This window comes from Sminthopsis crassicaudata, chromosome 2 (assembly GCF_048593235.1).
Source record: "Sminthopsis crassicaudata isolate SCR6 chromosome 2, ASM4859323v1, whole genome shotgun sequence".
NCBI classification, from domain to species: Eukaryota; Metazoa; Chordata; class Mammalia; order Dasyuromorphia; family Dasyuridae; genus Sminthopsis; species Sminthopsis crassicaudata.
In genome coordinates, this window is record NC_133618.1 from 451,881,986 (window position 1) to 451,905,716 (window position 23,731).

General features: G+C 43.3%; 2 protein-coding genes across 3 annotated transcripts; both read left to right on the top strand.

Annotated features, from left to right (window-relative positions):
• Positions 1 to 7,184: 7,184 nt before the first annotated feature.
• Positions 7,185 to 19,773, top strand: LOC141557309 (interferon regulatory factor 4-like). 2 transcript variants are annotated; one of them, XM_074292783.1, is made up of 9 exons: positions 7,185 to 7,361; positions 8,200 to 8,564; positions 12,160 to 12,349; positions 12,535 to 12,608; positions 13,018 to 13,120; positions 13,331 to 13,423; positions 15,818 to 16,207; positions 17,844 to 17,962; positions 18,768 to 19,773. In XM_074292783.1, the coding sequence occupies exons 2-9, from the start codon at positions 8,391 to 8,393 to the stop codon at positions 18,894 to 18,896; spliced, it is 1,272 nt and encodes a 423-aa protein (XP_074148884.1). In that variant the 5' UTR covers positions 7,185 to 7,361; positions 8,200 to 8,390; the 3' UTR covers positions 18,897 to 19,773. The 2 variants fall into 2 exon arrangements, with proteins under 2 accessions (XP_074148884.1, XP_074148885.1); XM_074292784.1 differs by having other exon boundaries at positions 7,303 to 7,452.
• Positions 19,774 to 21,405: 1,632 nt separating this feature from the next.
• FOXS1 (forkhead box S1) lies at positions 21,406 to 23,419 on the top strand. The gene has a single exon (XM_074292782.1). It carries the CDS (start codon positions 21,494 to 21,496, stop codon positions 22,790 to 22,792), a length of 1,299 nt encoding a protein of 432 aa, XP_074148883.1. The 5' UTR covers positions 21,406 to 21,493; the 3' UTR covers positions 22,793 to 23,419.
• Positions 23,420 to 23,731: the final 312 nt, after the last annotated feature.

Sequence of the window (23,731 nt, forward strand, 5' to 3'; positions counted from 1 at the left end):
AAATTTAAAGTTAGGGAATTTATCAATTTCTTACCAATTTCTGAATCACCTACCTGGGTACTTGTTAGGATACCAATCAAAATAAAAACTAAGTTTAAAAAAATGAGAAAGCATGGTGAACAATTTTTAAAGTTCCAAACTATCCCATTTAAACAAGCTATTGATGCCCCCAAATAAGGAGAGGGAACAGATAATGAAAGAAAAAGAAAAGCTGTCATTACTGACTAACCATTCTTTAAGAAGTTTCAACAATATAAACCAGTCTCCAAGTGAAAACAATCTGGATACTGTTTCAACTAACAGATCCTCGATTTTCTTACCCACTGGGAAGGCATGGCAGCCAGTGATAACAAGAGTTTAATGATGTAACAGATTATTTGTAAAATCTTATATCAGAGGATGTTGGAGGATCACGAGCTACATTCTCTTATAAAAGAATAAAAAGCTTCATAGGAGGGAAAAAATATTGTTTACAAAAAGCTTAGCAAGAAACCCAATTAAGACAGAGTAACTTGAGTTACTCTGAGTTGTAACTGTATTGTAACTGTATTCTGATTTACAATTAAGTTGCAAGACTGAAACTGGAACGAGAACAAAGGAAAAAGATCTGCCATGATATTTATAGTTACAGTGGAGTCTCCATATTGAATTATGATGTCACAAATCTCAATGTGCATAGAAGTCATAGAAAAGGCAAAATTAAGGTGGGAATTCCAATTAGCTGGCTCGGACTATGCATACATAAAAGTCCATTTTATAGGCAAAAATTCTGAGGCCATTAAGGGATCAAGTCTTATGAATTTGAAAGAGAGAAAAGTATTAAAATGCTTGGGGAAAAAAATCTTTGGAAAAATATTACTATCAACAAAAGCAATCAAGAAAATATTAGTAACTATTCAAATGCCTACTTTTTCATCTCTGCTAAGTTTTTTTCCTTACTAAATACTGATGCAAATATGTGTATCAAAGATATCATTGATGAAGTTATAAGAAGGGAATGAGCAGATTTTCATAAATGTTATTCTACTGTTGATCACATCTTTACAGTCATACTGTTAACTGAACCCCATTGTGCTTATTCTTTTTGTTAACTATTATAACACATTTGATCTGGGAGACCAAGTTGCTACCTTAAAGGCTTTCTTCCAACAAAGTGTTTCCATATATCAAAAACCCTGTAAGAATCCTTGAAAGAGTCAACAGAGATAACTTTACATAAGACAGGTAGATCCCAATTAGTACAAAGAATGAATCCCATGAAGTGGTTACATTATTCTAATTAGCAACACATTCTAATGAAATGGAATTAATATCTATAGTTTACAAAAACCCACAAATGTGCATATATGTGATTACTTTAGAGGATTCATTATTTACACTAATCTGGACCAAACTGTAATATGATCTAAAAATGCAACAAGAAATCATCAGTAAACAACTTTTGGGTTCCATTAGTATCTACTAATTGTCAAGTGATTTAATTAAGTGAAGTGTCTTTAGCACAACAGATGAATATTTTGTGAGGATAAAGTTTGCAATCTACACCACTGAAGATAACAGATTGTTGAGATAACAGATTCATTAAGGCAGCAATAATATCAAAAGTACATGTGAATAGTTTACAAAGTACTTTATATAGATTATAATATTTGATTCTCTTTATACTATAGACAAAGGATCATTGATTTACCCCAAATCTTTCTAATGATGGGGGACTCATTCTTTCCTGAAGTAGCGAGTTCCATCTTTGGAATTGGATACCTGTTTGGACAATTCAAATTATTAGGCAGTTTTTTTCTTACCTGAATCCAGAAATTTTCCCCTTTGCTCCTACTTCTGGTCATTAAAACTAAGCAGAGCAAGCTTATGTGTAAGGGTCCTGAAAAAAACAGCTACTATTTATGGCATCTTAAAGACTGCAGAAAATAGGAGAGGTGCTGCAGGACTGAAGAAGGGCATGAAATATTTTCCTTATCTTTGTTTAAAAAGGAAGAAAGTAAAGCCTGAAAACTATAGTCCAGGGAACTAGACAAATTCTACAACGATACTGGTTTTCTGGAAAAAGCAAGCAGTGATCATCAAGAGCCAGCAAGGCTTCCCCAAAAATAGATTCTGGTCATAGATTATTAATGATTTAAGGTCAACTTGGAAGATCTCCATTGGAGTACCCAGTGGTTTGGGGTTGGCTCTGGTTGTGTATTATTTTTGCCAATGTCCTGGTTTGCCTAGATGGCAAATAGCTAGTTTGTAGGTAACAAAAAGCTGGGAAGCATTTCTAATATATTGGATGATAGAATCATGATGCAAAAAGAGCTTGATGTGCTAATAAGTATTGTAATAATGTAAACTTTAATACAAATAAACACGAAATCTTACATTTGAGCTAAGAATATCCAAATGCAGAAATCCAAGATGGAAGGAGACATGTAGAGACAGCAGTTCATCTAAAAAAAAAAAAAAATTTATGATTTAGTGTACTGCAAATTGATGTCAGATAACAGGATGGAATACAAAAAAGGAAGCAGGTAATACAATGGAAAGAGTACTGGGCCTGGAATCACAAAGACCTCTTCTTGGGTTCAAATCCATTCTTGGGTTCAAATCCATTCTTGGGTTCAAATCCAGCCTCAGACACTTATTATATGTGACCGTGGACAAGTCACTTAATCCTGTTTGTTTTAGTTTTCTTGCCTATAAAATAAACTGGAGAAGTATATTCCAGGATTTTTACCAAGAAGGACCAAAATGAGGTCACAAAGAATTAGATATAACAGAACACTATACAACTAGCACAGTGCCTGGCACATAGTGGGCATTATAAAAATGCTAGCTATCATCATCATAATCATCATTCATCGTTATTTTAAAAGCCAATAAGTTCTTAAAGGACATTAAGAGAAGCATGGTATTCAGTTCTAAAGAGGGGAGAGAACTACTCTGACCTAACCACTTCTGGATTCTTGTGTTCAGTTCTGGGTAGCACATTTCAGGACAAACATTCCTAAGTTAGAAAGCACTCAAAGCAAAGTGCCTCGGATGGTTGTAAGCTTAGAAGTCATTCCACACAAAGATCAGTTGAATGGCTAGGATATGCAGCCTATACAATAAAAGAGCCATGGGAACATTATAGCTGTGATCAAGTATTTGAAGGGATGAAATGTGGAAGAGGAATTAACCTTGCCCTGTGCAGCCCTAGAACCAGAAGCAGAGGGTAGAAGTTACAGAGGAACCGATTTAAACTTGTTCAGAAAAACTTTGGAATAGAGCGATCCAGAAGTGGAGAGGGAGTAAAGGGAGATAGAGAGCACCTACTATGTGCCAGGCACTGTGCTAAGCACTTTATAACTATCTCATTTGATCATCACATCACCCTGAAATGTAGATGCTATTATCATTTCCATTTTCGGTTGAGGAAACGAAGTTGATTGACTTGCCTAGAATCACACAGTAAGTGTCTGAGGCTGGATTTGAATTCAGGACTTCCTGATTCCAGCCCAGTACTCTATCCACATCACCAGGCAGTTAATTGCCTAGACTCTGAAGTCACTTCTAATTTTGAGATTCTCTGATTCTATTTTATTAGGTCATAGATTTAGAACTGAATGGAGCCTTAGTGACCATCTATCTAACCTCATTCCCTTGTTTTATAAAAGAAGAAACAGGGAGGGGCAGCTAGGTGGTACAGTGGATAGAGTACCAGCCCTGAAGTCAGGAGGACCTGGTTTCAAATCTGGCCTTAGACACTTAACACTTCCTAGATGTGTGACTCTGGGAAAGTCACTTAACCCCAATTGCCTCAGGGGAAAAAAAAAAGGAAGAAGAAGAAACAGGTGAAAGAAGTTTAGGGCTGAGATTAGAGGGGAAGTATTGTATGTGACTCCTATTAGGTATCTGAGATGGAATTTGAACACTGGACTTTCTGACTCTGGGCCCAGCCCCTTCTTTTTTTTAATTGAAGCTTTTTATTTTAAAAACATATGCAAGGATAATTTTTCACCATTGATCCTTGTGTTCCAATTCCCCCCTTCCCCCTACTCCCTCCCCTAGATGACAAGTAATACAATATATGTTAAACAAGATAAATATATATATATATATGCAAATCTAATATAGGCATACATATTTATACAATTATCATGCTGCACAAGAAAAATCAGATCAAAAAGGAAAAAAATGAGAAAGAAAATAAAGTGCAAGCAAACAACTACAAAAAGAGTGAAAATGCTGTGTTGTGATCCATCCTCAGTCCCCGCAGTCCTCTTTCTGGGTGTAGCTGGCTCTTGTCATCACTAGCTCATTGGAACTGCCCAGTCCCTTCTTGATCTGAATCTATCTACTACACCATGCTCTTCTATAACTATCATGTTCCTCACTAAGCCTATCCTTCTCCAGGCTAAATATCAACATCTTTTTTTAATTAAAGTTTTTTATTTTCAAAATATATGCACAGATAATTTTTCAATATTGACCCTTGTGTTCCAAATTTTCTCCTCCTTCCCCCACCCCTCCCCAGATGGCAAATAATTCAATATATGTTATACATGTTAAAATATATGTAAACACATTTATACAATTCTCTTGCTGAACAAGAAAAATCAGATCAAAAAAGGAAAGAAAATGAGTAAGAAAACAAAATGCAAGCAAACAACAAGAAAAAGATTGAAAATGTTATGTTGTGATCCACACTCAGTTCCCACAGTCCTCTCTCTGGGTGTATATGGTGTTCTTCATCACAAGATTATTGAAACGGACCTCAATCATCTCATTGTTGGAAAGACTCACATTGATCAGAATTAATCATTGTATAATATTTCTGTTGCTGTGTACAATGATCTCATTCTGCTCATTTCACTTAGCATCAGTTCATGGAAGTCTCTCCAAGCCTCTCTAAAATCATGCTGCTGATCGTTTTTTATAGAACAATAATATTCCATAACCTTCATATACCATAATTTATTCAGCCATCCTCCAACTGATGGGCAACCACTCAGTTTCCAGATTTTTGCCACTATGAAAGGATTGCCACAAACATTTTTGCACATGTGAGTCCCTTTCCCTCCTTTAAGATCTCCAGTAGAAACACTGCTAGATCAAAGCATAAGTATAATTTGATAACTTTTTGATCATAGTTCCAAATTGCTCTCCATAATGGTTGGATCCATTCACAGTTCCATCATGTATCATGCATCATGTATCAGAGTCCCAGTTTTCCCACATCCCCTCCAAGATTTGTCATTATTTTTTCGTCATATTAGCCAATCTGAGAGGCATGTAATGGTACCTCAGAATTGTCTTAATTTGCATTTCTCTGATCAATAGTGATTTAGAGCACCTTTCTATATGATAAGAAATGGTTTTAATTTCTTCATCTGAAAATTGTCTTCAACAACATTTTCAACAGACTCTCCTTTTACCTGGCCTCCAGGTCTCTCATTCTCCTGCTTGTCTTCTTCTGCACATACTTATGCTGCCCAGTGTCCTTCCTAAATTGTGGTGCTCACAGGCTCCAGATGAAGCCTGGTGATAGGGCAGATGACAGTGGAGTGGGCCCTCAGCTCCCTTGTTGTGGACTCTGGTCTCCCAGCTTTTGCAGGGACTTCTTCCTTTTCTGGATGCTGACTCATGCAGGGAATAAGACTTTATGGTGTGAGGGGGGAGGGAATAAGGGTGAGGATGATAATTGTAATGATAGTAAAATGTATATACCACTTAAAAATTTATACAAAGTATTACAAAAGTCTTAGTTCAATTTTATACCATTAAAGCTACACAAAGAATTTTGGGACACTCTGCATACATGGTTTCATTAAAGTCCTGTGAGGCAAGTACCATAGGTATTATTATCCCCATTTTGCAGATGAGGAAAAGCAAGACTATATAAAGATTAACTCATTTGCCTCTACTGTTGAATGCAAACTCAAGTCTCTCAATTCCAAATCTAGCATTCTATCTACTATGTCACACTGATTTTATTTGTCCTGATTATGTTTCATCTAAGTAGATTAAACTTCTCATTCCAGACTGTTGAGATACTTTTGGATCCTGACTTAATGTATTAACTATCCCTCCCAAGTCGTCTATGCCTTTAACCAAATACTGATTAGGCCATGGACACAAGCCAAGCCCTTGAACACTCCACTAGCAATCTTGCTTCAATTCTCCAAACATTTTTTAATTGCCAGATATGCATAAGGCATATATATGAAAACCAGTCTCTACTTTCAAAGAGCTTGCATGGTAGGCGAAGGAGTGGGCTACCACATGGAAATAGAAAATGGAGTAAATGCATATTTGAGAATAGAGAGCTCTGGGGGGAGCAATAAAGGCAGCTGTAAGAGCTGGCAGCTTAGCTGAGCCTCGAAGATAAACTAAGATGTTAAAGAAGCAGGGATAGGAGGAGGAGAAAGTCAAAGAAATAGGAAATGGAATGTCAGGTTTGGGGTATAAAGTTGTCTGGTTTCTCTGAAAAGGATTTCCCTGAAAAGGATGTGAAATAAATTTGGAAAAATAGAAGATGAAGAAACTAGTGGGTACAAGGCTGTAAATGCCACAATGAGGAGGTTGTACTTTTAATCACAAAAGCTGCTAAAGATTGACTAGATGACATGGATATATTAATACCTGACCTTGGAGGTTAGTCATGCATCAGAAATATGTTGACCCAAATTTTTCAAACACTATTCTCCCTCTCTTGTAGCATAGTTATTTGAGAATTTGTCCTTTCTATTTGAGTTTATTACTTTCTGAAGGCAGAGGCTGGAATTATTTTTTTATATTTCACTCCCAGCAACTGCCTAGCACAATTACCTGCCCATGGTTTTTTAACTTGATTAATTTATTGGAAAAAAAAATTCTGATAAATTAATGCAAATTTAGTTCAGGAGAAGGAAAATAGATAGCATTTATGGATGTTATTAGAGGATTTCATGAATGTTAAAGTTAGAGACAAACTTTAAAAGTCACTTAGTCAACACTTTCATTTTTGAGGATGGGAAACTAAAGCAACTTAAAGAACTTAATTGCATGGAATTAAGATGGTATTTGAATCTATTATTTCTTTCTACTGCATCAGGTAAGATGTGTACAAAGTGAGTGGAGGGAGCCATCCCTGTGGAATAAAGTAGGGACAGGAGTTAGGAGACCTGGATTGTAGCTCTTGGCTCTGCCACCAATTCTTTGTGTGACCTCGAGTGTGACCATTTCCTTTTCTAGGTTTCAGTTTCCCCTTGTGGGAAATAAAGGGGTTGGACTGTATGTTCTTTCAGCTTCTATCTTGAAGGAGGGAAGGGATTGGAGATGTGATTTACCCAGAGGAGCCGTTCACATTTGAACTTCCAAATTTCCTTGGCATCTGGATTCAGGTGGGGATAGGGATCATGGAGTCTGACTCATTGGGGACCAGATAAAGTTACAGGCAGTCTCCCTTCAGTCTTCTGGGATCCCAAGAACAAGGTACCTTCAGGGATATGAGAGGAAAAAAAAAAAAAGAAAGCAGGAGGAAGGGAAGTAAGAGGAAAGAAGGAGGGAAGGTAGAAAGAGGGAAGAGAGAACAAGAAGGAGGGTGACAGGACTACAAACACTTAAACTCCCACTGTGTGCTGTGCAATGGTAAAGACAAAGTTTAGATAAGATACCTTCCCTTCCCTCAACAAGTTCACTGTTCAGGAAGGGAGTAAGATACAAAATCTGATAAACCATATTATGTGATAAGTTACAGCAATGAATCAAAGCAACAAATATTTATTAAGCCTTTACAATGTGCCAGGCACTGTGCTAAGCCCTGGAACTACCGAAAAAAATTAGCTGCCTTTAAAGAGTTTGCATTGTGCATGAGGCAAAAATGGGTATTATTTGAGGGACAGGGAAGACTGTTATTGGGTATAAGGAAAGAGAGGGAAGAAAGAGGGATAGAAGAAGAAAAAGATGGTGGAAAAGAGATGGAAGACAGAGGAAGAGGAGGGAAGGGGAAAAGAAAAGGGGGGAGAGGATAAGGGGGGGCCAGGGACTTGAGGAGAGAAAGACAGAAAGGTTGGAAGAGAAAGAAAAAGGAGGCGAAGTCAGGAAGAGAGGGAGGGGAAAGGAGGAGAGTGGGAGAGAGAAGGTAATAGGAGGGACAAAGGATGGGAGCCGGGTGCACATCTCGTGGCAGAAAGGGAAAGCGAAAGCTCCCTGACACTTTCGCTTTCTTTACCTCTGCAGAACCTCCGAGCCCCCCGAAACCCTAGACAGCCCTTCCCATCCGGTGCAATTTCATCGCCCCGCTCCTGGTCCTTGCTAGACTGCTCGGCCCCCGCGGATGTAGCGCTGGGCCGTGTGCGTTGTGCCGGGAGCTGTCCCGGGAACCGCGCTTGGCTCGCTCCCGGGGTGCTGAATCCCGAAGGTGCAAGGCCATGGCAGAGCCAGGCGGCCCCTTGCGTTTGAGGGACTGGCTGGTGGCTCAGATTGAAAGCGGTAGCTACCCCGGACTCCGCTGGGAAAACCGGGAGAAGACTATGTTCCGCATCCCCTGGAAGCACGCGGCCAAGCAGGACTACAGGGAGCAGCAGGACGCCGCGCTCTTTCGGGTAAAGCGGCCGCCACAAGGGAGTCTCGGGAGCCGTGGAGCCGGGACAGCTTAACCTGCTTTGAGGCCACCCACGTGGGGAGAAGTGGGGCGAGGGCTGGCATAGGGCGGGGCGGGGGGCAGCCGTCGAGTTCCACTCTAGTCAGCCTAGCCCCCCTCCCTAGGCGGCAGACAAGGTGAGGCAGGGGCACGGAGAGCGAGAGACCCGAGTTCCAGTCCCTCTCTAATACTGGGAACCTCAATCCCGGGTTTCGGTTTCGCTGGGATTGGACCGCATGATTTCTGGAATCCTCTCTGGCTCTCTTTGTCTATTAAAGCATCGTAGGTTCATAATTTTTGAACTGGAAGAGACCTTACAGGCCACCTAATAGAGTCTGGTCATCCATTTTACAGATGAGGAAATTGAGTCTCAGAGTTAAGTGACTTGACCAGGGATCCACACAGTTATTGAGTGTCAAAGGTGGGATCTTCCCACATCGTCCAGACAGTAAATCCAGACCTGTTTCAGAGACGTGGTTCCTGCTCTCAGGAGGCCTCACGCAAAATGAAGAGGCGCGTTTACCAGGAGACTTAGGGGTACAGACAGTATAGCGTGGAAACAGGTCCTATGTACAGACCCTGAGAGCATTAGGTCCTTTGAGGTAGAGGAGAGATTAATATGGTTTGAACCAGCCAGGTGGTACAGTAGCAGCAAAGTGACACAGTGGACTTCAGTTTAAATATGCCTCAAACACTGGCTGTATGACCACTGGCAAGTAATTTATCCTTTTTTTTTTTTTTTTATTTTAAAATTTATTTTAAACTTAAATATGTAAAGACTAAAAAAAGAGAACATTTCCATAGACACAGCACAACACAGAAGACTGACTATAAAACCATAAATTTCCACTTCACGTTTTCTTTAAAAAAAAAAAAAAAAACTGTAATAAGTACTACACATTTGCCAAAACTACCCTGCTTTTCTGTGTTTCCTTTTAAGTTTTTTTTTTGTTTTGTTTTGTTTTTTGTCTTCTGGTGTGCACTTTTTATCTCCCTCTTTCCCCACCCCTCCCTAGAGAAGGCTACCATTAGACACAAATAGTTATGCATATATGTGCATATTCTATTTATCAGTTCTTTCTGGAGGTGGAAAGTATCTTTCTTCATGGGTCCTTTTTAGTTGATTTAATATTCAAAATCTATAATATTCAAAATGACTTAGTCATTCAAAGATATTCTTAGAATAATGTTGATACTGCATACAATACTCTCTTGGTTCTGCTTATTTCGCTTTTCATTACTTCATACAAGTCTGTCCATGGTTTTTTTAATCAACCAGCTCATCATTTCTTCGAACAGTAGTATTCCATCTGATTATACACCACAATTTGTTTAGCTTTTCCCCAATTGATGGGCATTCCTTCAATTTCCAGTTCTTTGACACGACAAAGTTCTTTTCTTTTTTTCCCCAGTACTTGGGAAGTAGACCAAATAGTGGTATTGCTGGATCAGAGGGTTTTATAAATCTTTGGTCATAATTCTAAATTGCTCTCCAAAATGGTTAAGTTCAGAGTTTCACCAACAGTGAATTGGTGTCCCAATCATCTCCTCCAACATTTATTGTTTTATTGCTTTCCTCTTCTATCATTTTAGCCAATCTGGCAAGTACAAAAAGATATCTCAAAGTTGTTTTAATTTGCATTTCTCTTATCAATAATGATTTAGAGCATTTTTATATGATTATATAGAGTTTTTATTACTTCCCTGAAAAATTGCCTGTTCATATCCTTTGACTACAATTGGGGAATGATTTGACAAAAATTTTTATTTATTTGAGATATAAGACCTTCATCTGAGAAATTGTCTATAAAATTTCCACTCCCTCCCAATGTTCTGCTTTTCTTCTGATCCCATCTACATTAGTTTTACTTGCACAAAAACTTTTGAAAATTTAACTTAATCAAAATTATCCATTTTACACTTCACAATGCTTTTATGACGCTCTAAGTTATTCATAAAATGTTCCACTATGCATGAGTCTAGTAGTTATTATTTCTACATTCTTCTAATTTTAATTTCTTTTTATCTAGCTCATGTATCCATTTTGACCTTTTCTTGGTAAATGGCATAAAATATTGGTCTAAGCCCAATTTTTGCCAACTGCTTTCCTGTTTTCCCAATAAATTTCTTTTTTTTTAGTCAAATAATGAATTGTTATCCCCAAAATTTAAATCAAACACAAGGTTATAATAATCATTTGCTACAACATCCTAGACTCTGCCAGAAGATTCCAGTGAAAGTTTTCAGAGGGATGCTGGATGCTAAAATTTAATGCCTCTCTCTCTCTCTCTCTCTCTCTCTCTCTCTCTCTCTCTCTCTCTCTCTCTCTCTCTCTCTCTCTCTCTCTCTCTCTCTCTCTCTTCTCTCTCTCTCTCTCTCTCTCCTCTCTCTCTCTTTCCTTCTTTCCTCCCCTCTTTTTCTTTCCCTTCCTCCTTCCTTCCTTCTTCCCTCCCCCATCCTCCTCCTCTCTTCCTTTCCTTCTTATTTCTTCCTTCCTTCCTCCTTTCTTCTTTCCTTCATTTCTTCCCTCCTCCTTCCTTCTTTCTGGTCTTCTTTCCTTCTCTTTCCTTCCTTTCCACCTTCCTTTCTTTCTCCTTCCTTCCATCCCTCCCCCTTCTTTCCTTTCCTTTTTTCTTTCCCTCTTTCTTTTCTTCCCTCCTTCCTTCCCTCCTTCCTCCCTTCCTTCCCTCCCTTTTCCCTTCTTTCCTTCCCAACTCCTAGATTTAAATCTATATCTAGCAACTTATTAGCTGTGTGACTGTCACTGTGTCACTTAGGTCACTGTATCACTTTGTCACATAAGTAACAATTCACTTAATCTCTGTGCTTCAAGTTCCTTATGTAAAATGTAGCATTTTGCAAAATGACTCATATGACCTTTTCCAACTCTACATCCTAAATATTTATGTGTATATATTAGATTATTAAGGCAATATATGCAAGATGAATTGGAAAGGGAGAAACTGTAGATGAAGAGACCAGAGATGAAGGTTTTCTAAAAGTTCAGGGAAAGGGGGAAAATACCATGATGGAGAGAATGGAAAGGAGGGAATAAATGGGATTGGCAGAATTTGGTGACTGTTTCATGGTAGGAAGTGAGAAAAGAATTACAGACAACTTTAGCCTCCTGCTTAGGTGATTGAAAGACCACTAAAAAATGAGGTAGACTTAAGGAGGAGTTAGGGGTTTTGTTTGTTTGTTTTTTGTTTTGCTGAGGCAATTGGGGTTAAAAGACTTGCCCAGGGTCACACAGCTAAGAAATATTATGTATCTGAAGCTGGATTTGAACTCAGGTCCTCCTGATTTCAGGGCCAGCACTCTATCCACTATATCATCTAGTTGCCCCAGGAGTTAGTTTTTCAAGAGAAGATTCTTTCCATCATCACATCCCTTACCCTGTGATCTCCCACAATATCCTTCATTAGAATTTCCTGACCAGGGTGCCTTCAATTTTCCTCCCCACATAGCGAGGGTGCTCAGAGCTAAATTCCAGAAGAATTGAGAGAATTCCACAGAGCTCAGAGGTTTGAGACCTGAGCCTTATTCTTTTCCCCTAGGCTTGGGCCATTTACAAAGGTAAGTACCAAGAAGGCACAGACAAAGCTGATCCATCTGTCTGGAAGACCCGTCTGCGCTGTGCCCTCAACAAGAGTACATCCTTCCAAGAAGTGATTGATCGCAGCCAACTGTACATCTCTGAACCCTACAAGGTCTATCAGATCACCTGCAAGGAAACCTGCAACCTGGGTATTGACACATTTAAAGCATGGGTTTAGGGGTTGGAGATCCAAGTTTTGGTCCTCAGGGCATCAAACATCCTTAGCCTCACTGCTGAGGAGCTTTAGAGGACTTTGGGGACTACTAGAGGCAGAAGGGAACAGGGATTTCCCAGAGCTTTAAATCAGAACTTAATGTACTCGCTTTCCCTGCAGAGGATGAGGGGCAGAAGGGCCATCTGAAAACCCCCAAAGATCTATCAACTGAGCCTCTCCAGCCCCCAGACCAGGTCAGTGTAATGGCACTCACTCTACCTCGATCCCTGACCCTCAAGTCTCTTTTACCTCCCTCATCCCTCCATACTTGCCAGACCTATCCCTTCTAGCCCCGCAGCCCTATCCGCCTCCTATCCTGGGATACTGAGAGTTGGGAGTTGGGAAACTGCCCTTTTTATAGCATATTCACATCTGATTTTATTCCCTCCCACTTTGGGTTGTGCTGTCCATGGTGCAAGTGTGTGATTATGTGATTGGTCGGTGAGCCCATCTGTTTAACAATGATTTTTCTCCATCTTCTTTCCCCACTGAGACTTTATTTCATCCTGGAAGGCCACAGTAAACCAGTGGCTAGGCTCTAGTCTCATCCGCCCCCCCCCCCCAAGCCCTGAGCCCTCATAAGCCCTCTCTCCCACTACCTAGGCTGGCTCAGACTCAGATGAGGAAACTGGCAAAGAAAGGATTTCCAAGGGCTGCCATCAGGTTTCCCCAACCCCCTGCTTCACCAGCCCAAAGGCTGAGTCTGGTAAGGAAGGGGCCTCTATGGGCTTGGGTCTTTCTATGCTCTTCTGCCCTCCTTACCTTTTAATTCTTCCCTCTCTTTCCACTCCCTGTTCTCTTGTTTCCCAGAGGTGTGCTCACCTCTGAACCTTGAAGGGAGGGAGCTGATCAGGAAGATGGCTCTACACACTTGGGTACACCAGTGCCTTTTCTATTTCCCTCTCCCCCTGTCCAGATTATCAAGTGACAGGAACGTTTTACAGTTGGGACCCTTCGCAGAGTCACCTTCCTCTAAGCCTGACCTCCTATGAGAATGTCAGCACTTCTGGTAAGGATTATCAGCTTGTAAGGTTTCTCTGATCTTTTTTTCTCTCAGTAGTATTTTATTTTTCCAGATACATAGTTTTCAACATTCCTATTTGTAAGATTTTGTTTTCCAGATTTTTTCTTTCTCCCTCCTTTACCTTCCCCCTCCCCAAGACAACAAGCAATCTGATATAGATTATAGATGTACAATACTTTTGAACATATTCCATATTTGTAATATTGTACAAGAAAAAATCAGACCAAAAAGGAAAAAAAACAGAGAAAGAAAAAGCAAGCAAACAAAAAAGATGAAAATTTGGTGCCTCTATCCACATTCAGTCTCCAAAGTTCTCTCTTTAGATGCAGATGGCATTTTCCATCTCAAGCGTGAGCTTTTATTTCATTTTGCATACCTAAAAATGTTTTTTTCTGAGGAGTCCAAGGATCAGATTGCTAAAGGGGACCGTGATATGAAAAAGATTAAGAACCCCTAGCCTAGCCACAACTATCCAGCCATTCCTACATGTGCTCAGAGACGCACAAAAAAACTCATAAGTACATGTACCTGTTGGCTGGATACACCAAGGCCACAATTAACACAGGTGCTCATGTGAGCATCATACATTCAAAGCATCCATATGTGCATAGACCCACATTCATACTCACTGTGCTGGCACCATACTTAGGTTATCCTTCTCCTTTCCTAATGAGTTCAGTGTCTGGTTTACTTTTTCTCAACTCTAACTCCTAGCCTCACAATAGGGAACTTGAATGTGCATATTGCTATTCTCTAAAATACTCTAATTCCCACTTCTTCGATGTACTCAGTTCAAATAATCTATTTCTCCACTTGACCTCAGATATACACAAAGATGATTTTATCTTTAATCTTGCCAGAATCCATATGTATTATTTCTATGTTACTAGTAGCTAGCATCGATATAATAGTTTAGGATTTTCCAGACACTTTGCAAATATTATGTCATTAAATTCTTGATATAAAAAGCTATTATAAAAATGACTATTAAGTTGCAGAGAAACTGCTGCCCTTCACTGATAAAAGTTTCTTTATATGAGAGTTTCCTATACTTATGAAATCCCAAGTCCATTTACTATTCCTATTTCTGTCTTTTCCTATGCCTTAAAACTGCTAGCCCTATTCTTTGTCCCTGGAACTTCCAATCATTCCCCTCATCACTTTTCCCAGGCTGTACTCCAACACTTGTTTTCCCCATTTCAAACTACTGACAAACCAATTCAGTGCTTCTCTATCTCTGCTCCTGAATTCCTTGCTCCTTTTGTCTTACCATCTTGCCATTTGACTTCCCAAAGCAATTCTCCTAAAGCACAGATCTGACCAGAGACTCTCTATTACCTCCACAATCAAAGACAAAATCTTTTGTTCGGCATTTTAAGCTCTTCATAATCTGGTCTTTTCCTAGTTTTCCAATCATTTTATACTTTATTTCCTTTTGGAAACTCTATGACCCAGCTTCAGTGATCTATATATTTGTTGCTCTTCACTCCTCCATTTCCTGGCTCTTCTTGGTAATTCTGCCTCAATACTCATCTCAAATGTGGCCTTTTTATATCACCCCAAACATAGGTTTCTTTCTATCTGTTTTGTATGTATCTTGTACCTATATATTTACATATTGTGTCACCATTAGGACACAAGCCTCTTGAGGACAAGAATTATTTTTTGCTTTTCTTATATACCCAGTGCTTGGTATGTTGTCTGTCATATAGCACATTCTTAAGAAATACTTATTGAGGGGTAGCTAGATGTGCAGTGGATATAGCATTGACCTTTGAGTCAGGAGTACCTGAGTTCAAATTCAGCCTCAGACACTTAATACTTACTAGCTATGTAACTCCAACAAGTCACTTAATCCTTAATGCCTCACCAAAAAAAAAAAAAAATAAAAAATAAAAAAAAGGAAAGGAAAGAAATGCTTGTTGACTGACTGCTCTATGTCTTTTCACTTTTTATTCACACAATAAATATATGCCTAATCCTGTGTTCAACTATTTTGTGACAGAGCACACAGGTATGAAACACCCACTGCCTTCTTGGGGTTCTCTATCTAGTCAGGGAGGCAAGAAGAGTATGAAATGAGGGACTAGCTCTAATCCTATTTCCTTCAGGAGTGTTTCCCAACTCCTCTCAGCTCAGAAGGGGCAATTTTCTCTCTCTTCTACAACCTTGTCTGTCCCACTCATTGGGCCCTGACCAGTTTGCCTGTGTTTATCACCTAGACATTTCCTAGGAATGAGTCCTGTGTATTACTTGAGGACTTGACCTAGCATCTATCAACTTTATCTTCATCTTCTCCTCAGTACCCTGGAAAGGGCTGGGAGTTTAGCCAATGCTCAGGAAATGATTATAGATGATTTGATGTATCACCCACTTCAGACTGCTGGCTCCACATCCGTCTGTACTACCGAGATATCCTGGTGAAGGAGGCCATTGTTCACACTGCTGAGGGCTGCCGCTTGACAACCCAGCCTGTGCCCATGGACAGTCCACATCTCTATGGTCCTGCCAGACTGGAGCAGATCCAGTTCCCATCACCTAAAGCTCTGCCAGGGACCAGCCCACTTGTCACCCAGATTCTGGAACGCCTTTTGCCTCACCTGGACAGGGGAGTCCTGCTATGGGTAGCTCCTGAGGGGGTGTTTGCTAAGAGGCAGTGCCAGGGTCGTGTTTACTGGCGAGGTCCCCTGGCACCTCATTGTAACCAGCCCAACAAATTGGAAAGAGAGAAGACCTATAAGCTGTTGGATACTCAGCAGTTCCTGGATCGTAAGCACCTGGGGGAGAGGGGACTGGCAAGGTCCAGTTTGGGAGGTAAAGGAGGGTTACTGGTGTGGACAGGAGTACAAGAAGTTGAGGACACCCTCTTGGTGAAGTAAGATCAGTATTCAGTTAAGAGGCATGGGTTTGAGTACTAGTCTGGCATTTACTACCTGTATGTCTCCTGGGTAAGTATTTCCCTGAATTTCAGTTTCCCCATCTATAAAAAAGGACATCACATTTCCACTTCCTACTGAATAGTGCCATTATGAAGGAAGCATCTTATAAAACTCAAAGTGATATAAAAGTGTAATCTGTTAATGTCATATAACCCACAAAATTTCAGAGGCATCATGTCATAATGGGGAGAGGGAGAGAGAGAAAGAGAGATATAGAGACAGAGAGAGGCAGAGGGAGAGAGAGGAGGAGGAAGGAAGGGAGAAAGGGCAAATGGGAAGAGGAAGGAAAGATAGAGAAAGTAAGGGGTAGAAAGAGTAAGGAAAGAAGAAAGGAAAAGAGGGAGGGAAAGGAAGGAAGGAAGGAAGGAAGGAAGGAAGGAAGGAAGGAAGGAAGGAAGGAAGGAAGGAAGGAAGGAAGGAGGAAGGAAGGAAGGAAGGAAGGAGGAAGGAAGGAAGGAAGGGGAGAGGGGAAAGGAGGGGAAGAGAAAGGAAAAGAAAGGAAAAAGGAAAGGAAATGAAAAAAGAAAAAAGGAAAGGAAGAAAAAGAAAGGAAAGGAAAAGGAAAGGGAAAAGGGAAGGGGGAAATATATTACTCTGGTTGCCAACCTTATCTTAATGAGCTGCTTCACACTTAGATTAGTCAGTAAAAGGCAAACACAATCTTTCTAGACTCATATTTAAAGCCTTTTTAGTTGGCAGAACCTTCCAGTGCTTGTGTGCTGTTTGCAGGACCTTTAAGAACACAAGATTCTGTTCTCTTCCTGCCACAGCAGGGAATGGAAAGAGAAGGGAATAAGCATTTGTGTCCTATGTGTTAAGCACTGCACTAAGTGCTTTACAGGTATCTCACTTGATCCTTACCCCAACTCTGGGAGATAGGTGCTTTTATCCCACTTTATAAAATAGGAAACTAAGACAAATAGAGGAAAAGTGACTTGCCTAGAATGGAAAGAAGGATTTAACAGAATAAAAAGAAGAAAGTGCATAAAGACTCAGCACTATTGAATGGTCAAGTCAGGATTCAAACCTGGGTCTATTGAGGTTGAAATGGAAACTGTTCTTTCACAGTCCTGAGCTATCTCAGTGGGTATAATATTCCTCCTTGGACCACCTCCATCTCTAGAAAGGTACTTTATAAACTGCTAAATTCTATAGAAATGTGAGCTGTTGTTACTATCATCAAAAATGAAGAATGAATATCTGAGGGCCTTAGTTAGGGCCAACTACAGGGGCTGGACATCCTTATTAGTAGCAGCAGCTGTAGGATAAAATGGCTTAAGACCACCTAAGCCCACTTTCCCCAAAAAAGCAGGCAGGGAAAGTGTTAAAGACCGTTAGTGCATTCCAATCGAACCATTACTGGAAGATAGGCAACATTCCTTCTTACTTGGGTTTGGGATCCTGACACAGACCAAGCATTAGCATTAGAGACCACCACCACTATCCCATTCCTTTGTGCCTTGCAGAGCTACGTCGACACCTATGTCTTGGGGAGCCTGCACCCCAGTACCAAATCCAACTGTGCTTTGGAGAGGAGTACCCAGGTCCAGCTGGCCAGTCCCAAGGAAGACTCATCATGGCTCACGTAAGTTTGGGGAGGAGGGAACAACTTAGATCCAGTGCTCTTCCCCTACCCTAGCCTGTGTTTGCTCAAGAGCTCTTCTTGCACTCTAAGTGTCAGTCCCCAAGATTCTCCACATTCCTAGCCCAATGCTCCAGAGAATGTGGCCCACATTCTGACCCAGCCTTACCAGCCCTGACTGCAGTCTCACTCCATCTTCAGAGCACTGCCCCATCTCCGGAGTACTGCTCCATTATAGCTGACCAAGCTGAGCCAAGGGGCTAAGGGTCTCCTCTCAGACTCATGTCATCTTTGCTTTAAAACATGACACAATCATATCCTCCGATCTTGGACAGGTGACTTCTCTTACGGCCTCAGTTTCTCCCTCTATAAGACCAGAAAATTAGACTAGGTCATCTCTAACATTCCTTCCAGTGTTCTGTGTTCTCAGATGGCCCCCTCCAGCTCTCTGCTTTCACTGACTTACCAAACTCTCTGCAAACCTTTGTTGAAGTCTTTCTTTCCAGCTTCCCTCCCTTTCAGTCTTTGCGAAGGACTTGTGGGAGCTCTTGAGCCAGGCCTAGCTTGGGAATAAGGAAGGTAGAAAGATTAGGGGATAACTGGGAGAAAGAGGGAGACAGATATACCCCCATCCTTGCATGGATTTACCCACGAAGGACTCAGGGTTCCCTCCTCCTGAAATATATAACTAGTATTTATAGAGAGCTTTAAGCTTTGCAAAGTGCTATACATATATTATTCTCATTTGATCCTCACAATAATCTAATTATACAGAAGCTACTACTCTGCTCTTTGCCTTTCTTCCCAGGTAGAGCCTGTGTTTGCCCGAGAACTCTTCTTGCGCTCTAGGCGTCTCAGTCCCCCCGATCCTCCAGGCTCCCAGCCCAGTACTCCAGAGAATGTGGCCCACATTCTGAACCAGCCAAGCCAACCCTGACCATAGCCTCATGCCATCGCCATTTCCGGAGCATCACCCTATTAGAGCACATCTTTGATCAACCTAAGCCAGTGTACTTGGGGCTAAGGGTCTTCACCTTGCCTTAGAACAGATTTTATGTCCTCCTGTTGAGTGGGTGGGGACACAATGTGTATGTATAAACTAAACTTCAGTGTGCTTTAGGAGTTATTTCTAAGAGGAACTCCCTAAGACATCTCAGGTAATTCTTTATCAGTCTGCTTTTTTTTTTTTTTTAAGGGATGTCCCATAGTGTGGAGAGCTGATGAGGAGCCATCCACATTCTTTCCTGCCCTTGAAATGTGTCAGAAGGAATCAGGGTTTGTCTGTGATGATGTGACAATATAATTTGCAAAGCATTTTTTAATCTATTTAGTGGGAAGAGCCTTGAATTTGGAGTCAGGAGAGATCATAGTTCCATGCTCACAGCCACATTCTGTGCATGTGGAAAAGTCACATAACCCCTGAGAATCCGTGAAATGGTGATTGGTTGGTCGTTGTCCTTCGTTCTCAAAGAGGACAAAGTGACACCCCTATGCTAGAGTTGAGGTGACGTATGTCTAACGGTGGCTGATCAGACTAACGTGGAGCTTGGAAGGCTCGGCCACAGGTCGGACACAAATACGAACTTTTGGGACGCTTCTCCAACTTTGTGCATCTCACGTTTCTTTTGAGCTGTCAGGTCTGCTTTGCTTATAGAGCACAGCACCCTCTCTGATGAGGGCACTCCATGCTGGGACATCCCGTGCCAGTGTCACCCCTGTCGTACAATCAAATTCTTAAAGAAAATGGTACCTACCTCACAGCGTTGTGGTGAAGATGAAATAATGTATATAAAGCATTTTGCAAATTTTAAAAGTATGAATGAATATCAGCTGTCGTTATTTCCTCATTTGAATTTCACATTTGAAATGGTGAATGGGTTCTAAGTGAACAAATTGAGGCTTGGACGAGGGAAGAGACTTCTCTATGATCACACAGTTGCAGGGCTAAGATTTGAAATCAGGTTGACTTCTGATCCCCAACCCAGGACTCCTATCCCTACATTCACTATTACCCTCCTTAGCATCCAGTCCAAAGGGCTTCGTTGACTGGGTCAAAAATCTCTCCTCTCCTGCCACTTACTTAGGATAGGGTCTTGAATGAGAGAAACTGAGTGGGGAGCTGCCCTGCCCTGTTCCTCCCCCTATTCCCTTCCTGCTCATCCCCCGGAGAAGACACTTGTGGTCATGAAGGATCCTGCCCCTCATTCTGTGGTGACCCAGAGGCTGACCCAGACACTGAGCATGGAGGGACCAGGAGGGGCTTCCTGGGGGGAGGAAAGGGGCTTGCCCAAGTTCACACAAGGCAGTAACAAAACTGAGACGCAGCCCAGATCCTCTGGCTTTCTTCTCTGCCCAATGATCCCTGTTTTCTGGATCTCAGAGCAGGAAGTCTGACTCAGAACCACTGGTCAGCCTTAAAGGTGAATAGGCCCTTCCTCTCCCTGCACTCCCCAACTAAGGTCTATAAAGGGCCAGGACAGGTTGAAAGGAGAAAATGTGACTCAGCCCAGCAAAACAGACTTTTCTTCAAAGCTCAGCAGAGGGAGCTAGGGGCAAGGAGCTACAGTACTTACTGAAGTCTCACCCCCACATCCTTCCTCTGCTAGGGCCAGGGGCTTCCCCATGCCCATCCCTTCTCCTGCTCCCTCCCATTCTCCTCTCCAGGCTCTCAGACCCCTTCTCCCTCCAATTCCCACCTCGCCTCCCTGGCTCTTGGCCCTCATTTACCCTTCTCCTTCCCCACCACCTTGTTCTCCCTTCTCAGCCTCATGGCCCCCATTTCTTCCTAATTCTTATTCTTTTTTCCTTCCCAACAACTCTCCCAGAGATCCTTCATCTCCTGTCCCCTGGGTTTACTTCACACTCTTGCCTTCTCCTCACAAGGGAGAACAATCTGATCCTTGTATGAAAAGGGGAAAAGAGGAGAATACAAAGAGAAAAGTGGGATGATTGGAAAAGAAGCATAAAGAGAAGGGAGAGGGTGAGGGAGTAGAAAAAAGGAAGATGAAAAGGAAGGGCTTAAGAGAGAAAAAAAGAGAGAAGAGACAGGGAAACAAATAGAGGAAGGGTAGATAATTATAGGAGAAAAAAAGAAGGGAAACAGGAGAGCACTGAGCAGAGCAAAAATTTAATGGCAAGAGAAACGCTGAGATATATATGGAGGTGGAGGAGAGGCTGGAGGAGAGCTCCAGGAAGGAGAGAAAGAATCTCTAGCCCGACTCGCCATTCTTTTTTCGGCTCTGCCCGGCCAATCCAACCTCTGCCTCATCCTCCGGCTCTCCTTCCCCGGGGACCCTCAGCCCTGAAGCTTGTTGGGGCTGGGCCAAAGCTTGGCCCCTCCCCAGGCCCCCACAAGCAGGACGGCCTCCAGCTGGGACTGGCAGCTGGGTGGGAAAGGGGTGGGGGTAGGGAGGCCTGATCCCTCCCCTCTAGCCGGTCCAAGCCACAGGGGCTGGGCTGGCCGAGGGCTTTTAACCAGCTGGAGGAGCCTCCTGACCGGCTTTTGGCGGTGAAGGCCTCTGGGAAAGGAAAGAGATGCAGCCTGGCTGTCCCACTCCACGGGGCCCTGGGAATGGCCAGGACCGGGACTCGGCTCCCAGCCGGCAGGGCCAGGACCCAGGCCCCAGCCGGCCTGGGGAGCTAGCCAAGCCCCCCTACAGCTACATCGCCCTCATCACCATGGCCATCCAGAGCTCCCCGGGCCAGAGAGCCACCCTCAGTGCCATCTACCACTACATCATGGGCCGCTTTGCCTTTTATCGAGACAACCGTCCTGGCTGGCAGAACAGCATCCGGCACAACTTGTCCCTCAACGAGTGCTTTGTCAAGGTGCCCCGGGATGACCGCAGACCTGGCAAGGGCAGCTACTGGACCCTGGATCCCGACAGCTACAACATGTTTGAAAACGGCAGCTTTCTGCGACGGAGGCGCCGCTTCACCCGCAAGAGGGGCTCTGAGCCTGAGACTCAGACCCAGAGGAAGGTCAAGAGCAGGGCCCGGGCTGGGTCAGCTCGTGGGGGCTACCGGGCCTCTGGGGTGCCAGACCCCCAGAGGGAAGCCCAAGAGCGGGAGGCGGGCCAGACCAAGGCTGCCACGGCATCCTGCCTAGCCCCTCCGCTGGAGCTGCCTGAGTCCCAGGGCCTCTGCCACGCTCATCCAGCCCCATCACCCAGCGAGAGCCTCTTTGGGGGACTTACAGAGGCCCTCCCTGCCACCCCAGCCGGCCTGTACCTTCCCACTTCCGAGCCACTGGCCCTGCCAGCCTCCCAGATGCTGATAGACCTGAAGGAACCTCCTGAGCCGGCCAGGTCTCCTGGACAGAGGGTGGACCCTCGAGAGCTGCCACTTTCCTCCTCCTCCTCCTCCTCCTCCTCCTCCTCCTCCTCCTCCTCCTCCTCCTCCTCCTCCTCCTCTTCTGCCTCTCCCTGCCCAGCATTCAGCCTGCCCCCAGTTTTCCCGGCCCCTCAGGGCCCTCAGCCCTCCCCAGCCCGATTCCCCGAGGCTGAGGCCTATGGCAAGACAGGGCTGCCCATCTTTGGCAGCTTTGGTGGGGCTGAAGCTCTGGGTGGCAGCTACCAGTGCCGTGTGCAAGCCCTGAGCTTCCGCATGGATGAGCGGGGCTGTGGCCCGACTATGGATCATTTGCTTGCACCCACTCCCGCTTCCCCAGCCACCCCGACTCAGTCACCCCCCTTCCAGTCCCCACTGCCACTTCGGGGGAACCAGAAGGAGCCCTGGAGCGGGGGGCCTTTCCCACTCCAGGGAGGAGGAAGCTACCAGCTAGGGCTGCCCCACTGCCTCTATCGGACCCCGGGAATGCTCTTCTTTGAATGAATATTCCCTTCTGGTCCTCCTCTTCTTCCCTTGTACCCAGATGGGCTCCCCCACCAATTCATTCAAAGACATGCTACAGAATGGACTCCTAACCTGAGGGCTGGAGCCATTTGATACTCTCTGGAGGAAGATGCTCTACTCAGCCTGTCCCAGCACACTGGGCCTCTGAGGGAAAGTGGGGGGGGCAGCGGTCAGGGCTCTCCCTTGATGGAAGACGGGTTACAGAAAAGTCCGGGCTAGAGAGAAGGAGGGTTCCCAAAGCCGGATGAAAAACTAAATCAGAGGCCATAAGAACTGGAAGGGACTGCTAAGTTCATCTAATGCCATACTCTCATTTTACAAAGAAGGAAACAGAGAGATTCCCAAGAAGGAAAGTGACTTTTCTAAGTTAATTCAGCTAGTAGTTAGGAGAGCCAGGCCCCCAAGCCACTGGACAGAACTGAAGAAAAAGCAGAAAGAGATCTTTGTCTTCCTTGAATGATCCAGTTTGGTGTAATGACCTCATGCCCTGGCCCCTCCATGGACAAATGTGGGGGATGTGGGGAAGGAGGTGTGAGGCTGGACCTATGTCAGATTTTACTCGACACTCTACTTAATAAAGCAAGTGAGTCTTGAAAGACACCATAAGCCTGGCCTGGTGGATGGGGTCCAGGACTCCTGGGTTCTTCTGGGGCTGCCTCTGGGTAGCTGTCTCCCCATGGGGATGGGGATGGGCAAGGGGTTGGGCTGAATTTCCTGGTCCCATGAGAATTTCTCTGCAAGGGGACTTTTGGTGGGAGTTTCCTGACACTCAGGGAAGGGATAGAGGAAGATTGGAGTGGGAGGAAACAAAACAGGAGGGAAAAAAGGGGAGAGTCCAGAGAGAATGCGGAATGAGGAAAAGGAGTCTATTCCTTGTCCTTTCCAGATGCTCTCCTTCTCCCCCTGCAATTCTCAGGG

Excerpts from the sequence above, each read along its gene's own strand:
- LOC141557309 (XM_074292783.1), top strand. The coding sequence starts at position 8,391 with ATGGCAGAGCCAGGCGGCCCCTTGCGTTTGAGGGACTGGCTGGTGGCT. Across the intron at positions 8,565-12,159 it reads AGGACGCCGCGCTCTTTCGG|GCTTGGGCCATTTACAAAGG; the intron begins GTAAAGCGGCCG and ends CTTTTCCCCTAG. Across the intron at positions 12,609-13,017 it reads CTCTCCAGCCCCCAGACCAG|GCTGGCTCAGACTCAGATGA; the intron begins GTCAGTGTAATG and ends CCCACTACCTAG.
- FOXS1 (XM_074292782.1), top strand. The coding sequence starts at position 21,494 with ATGCAGCCTGGCTGTCCCACTCCACGGGGCCCTGGGAATGGCCAGGAC.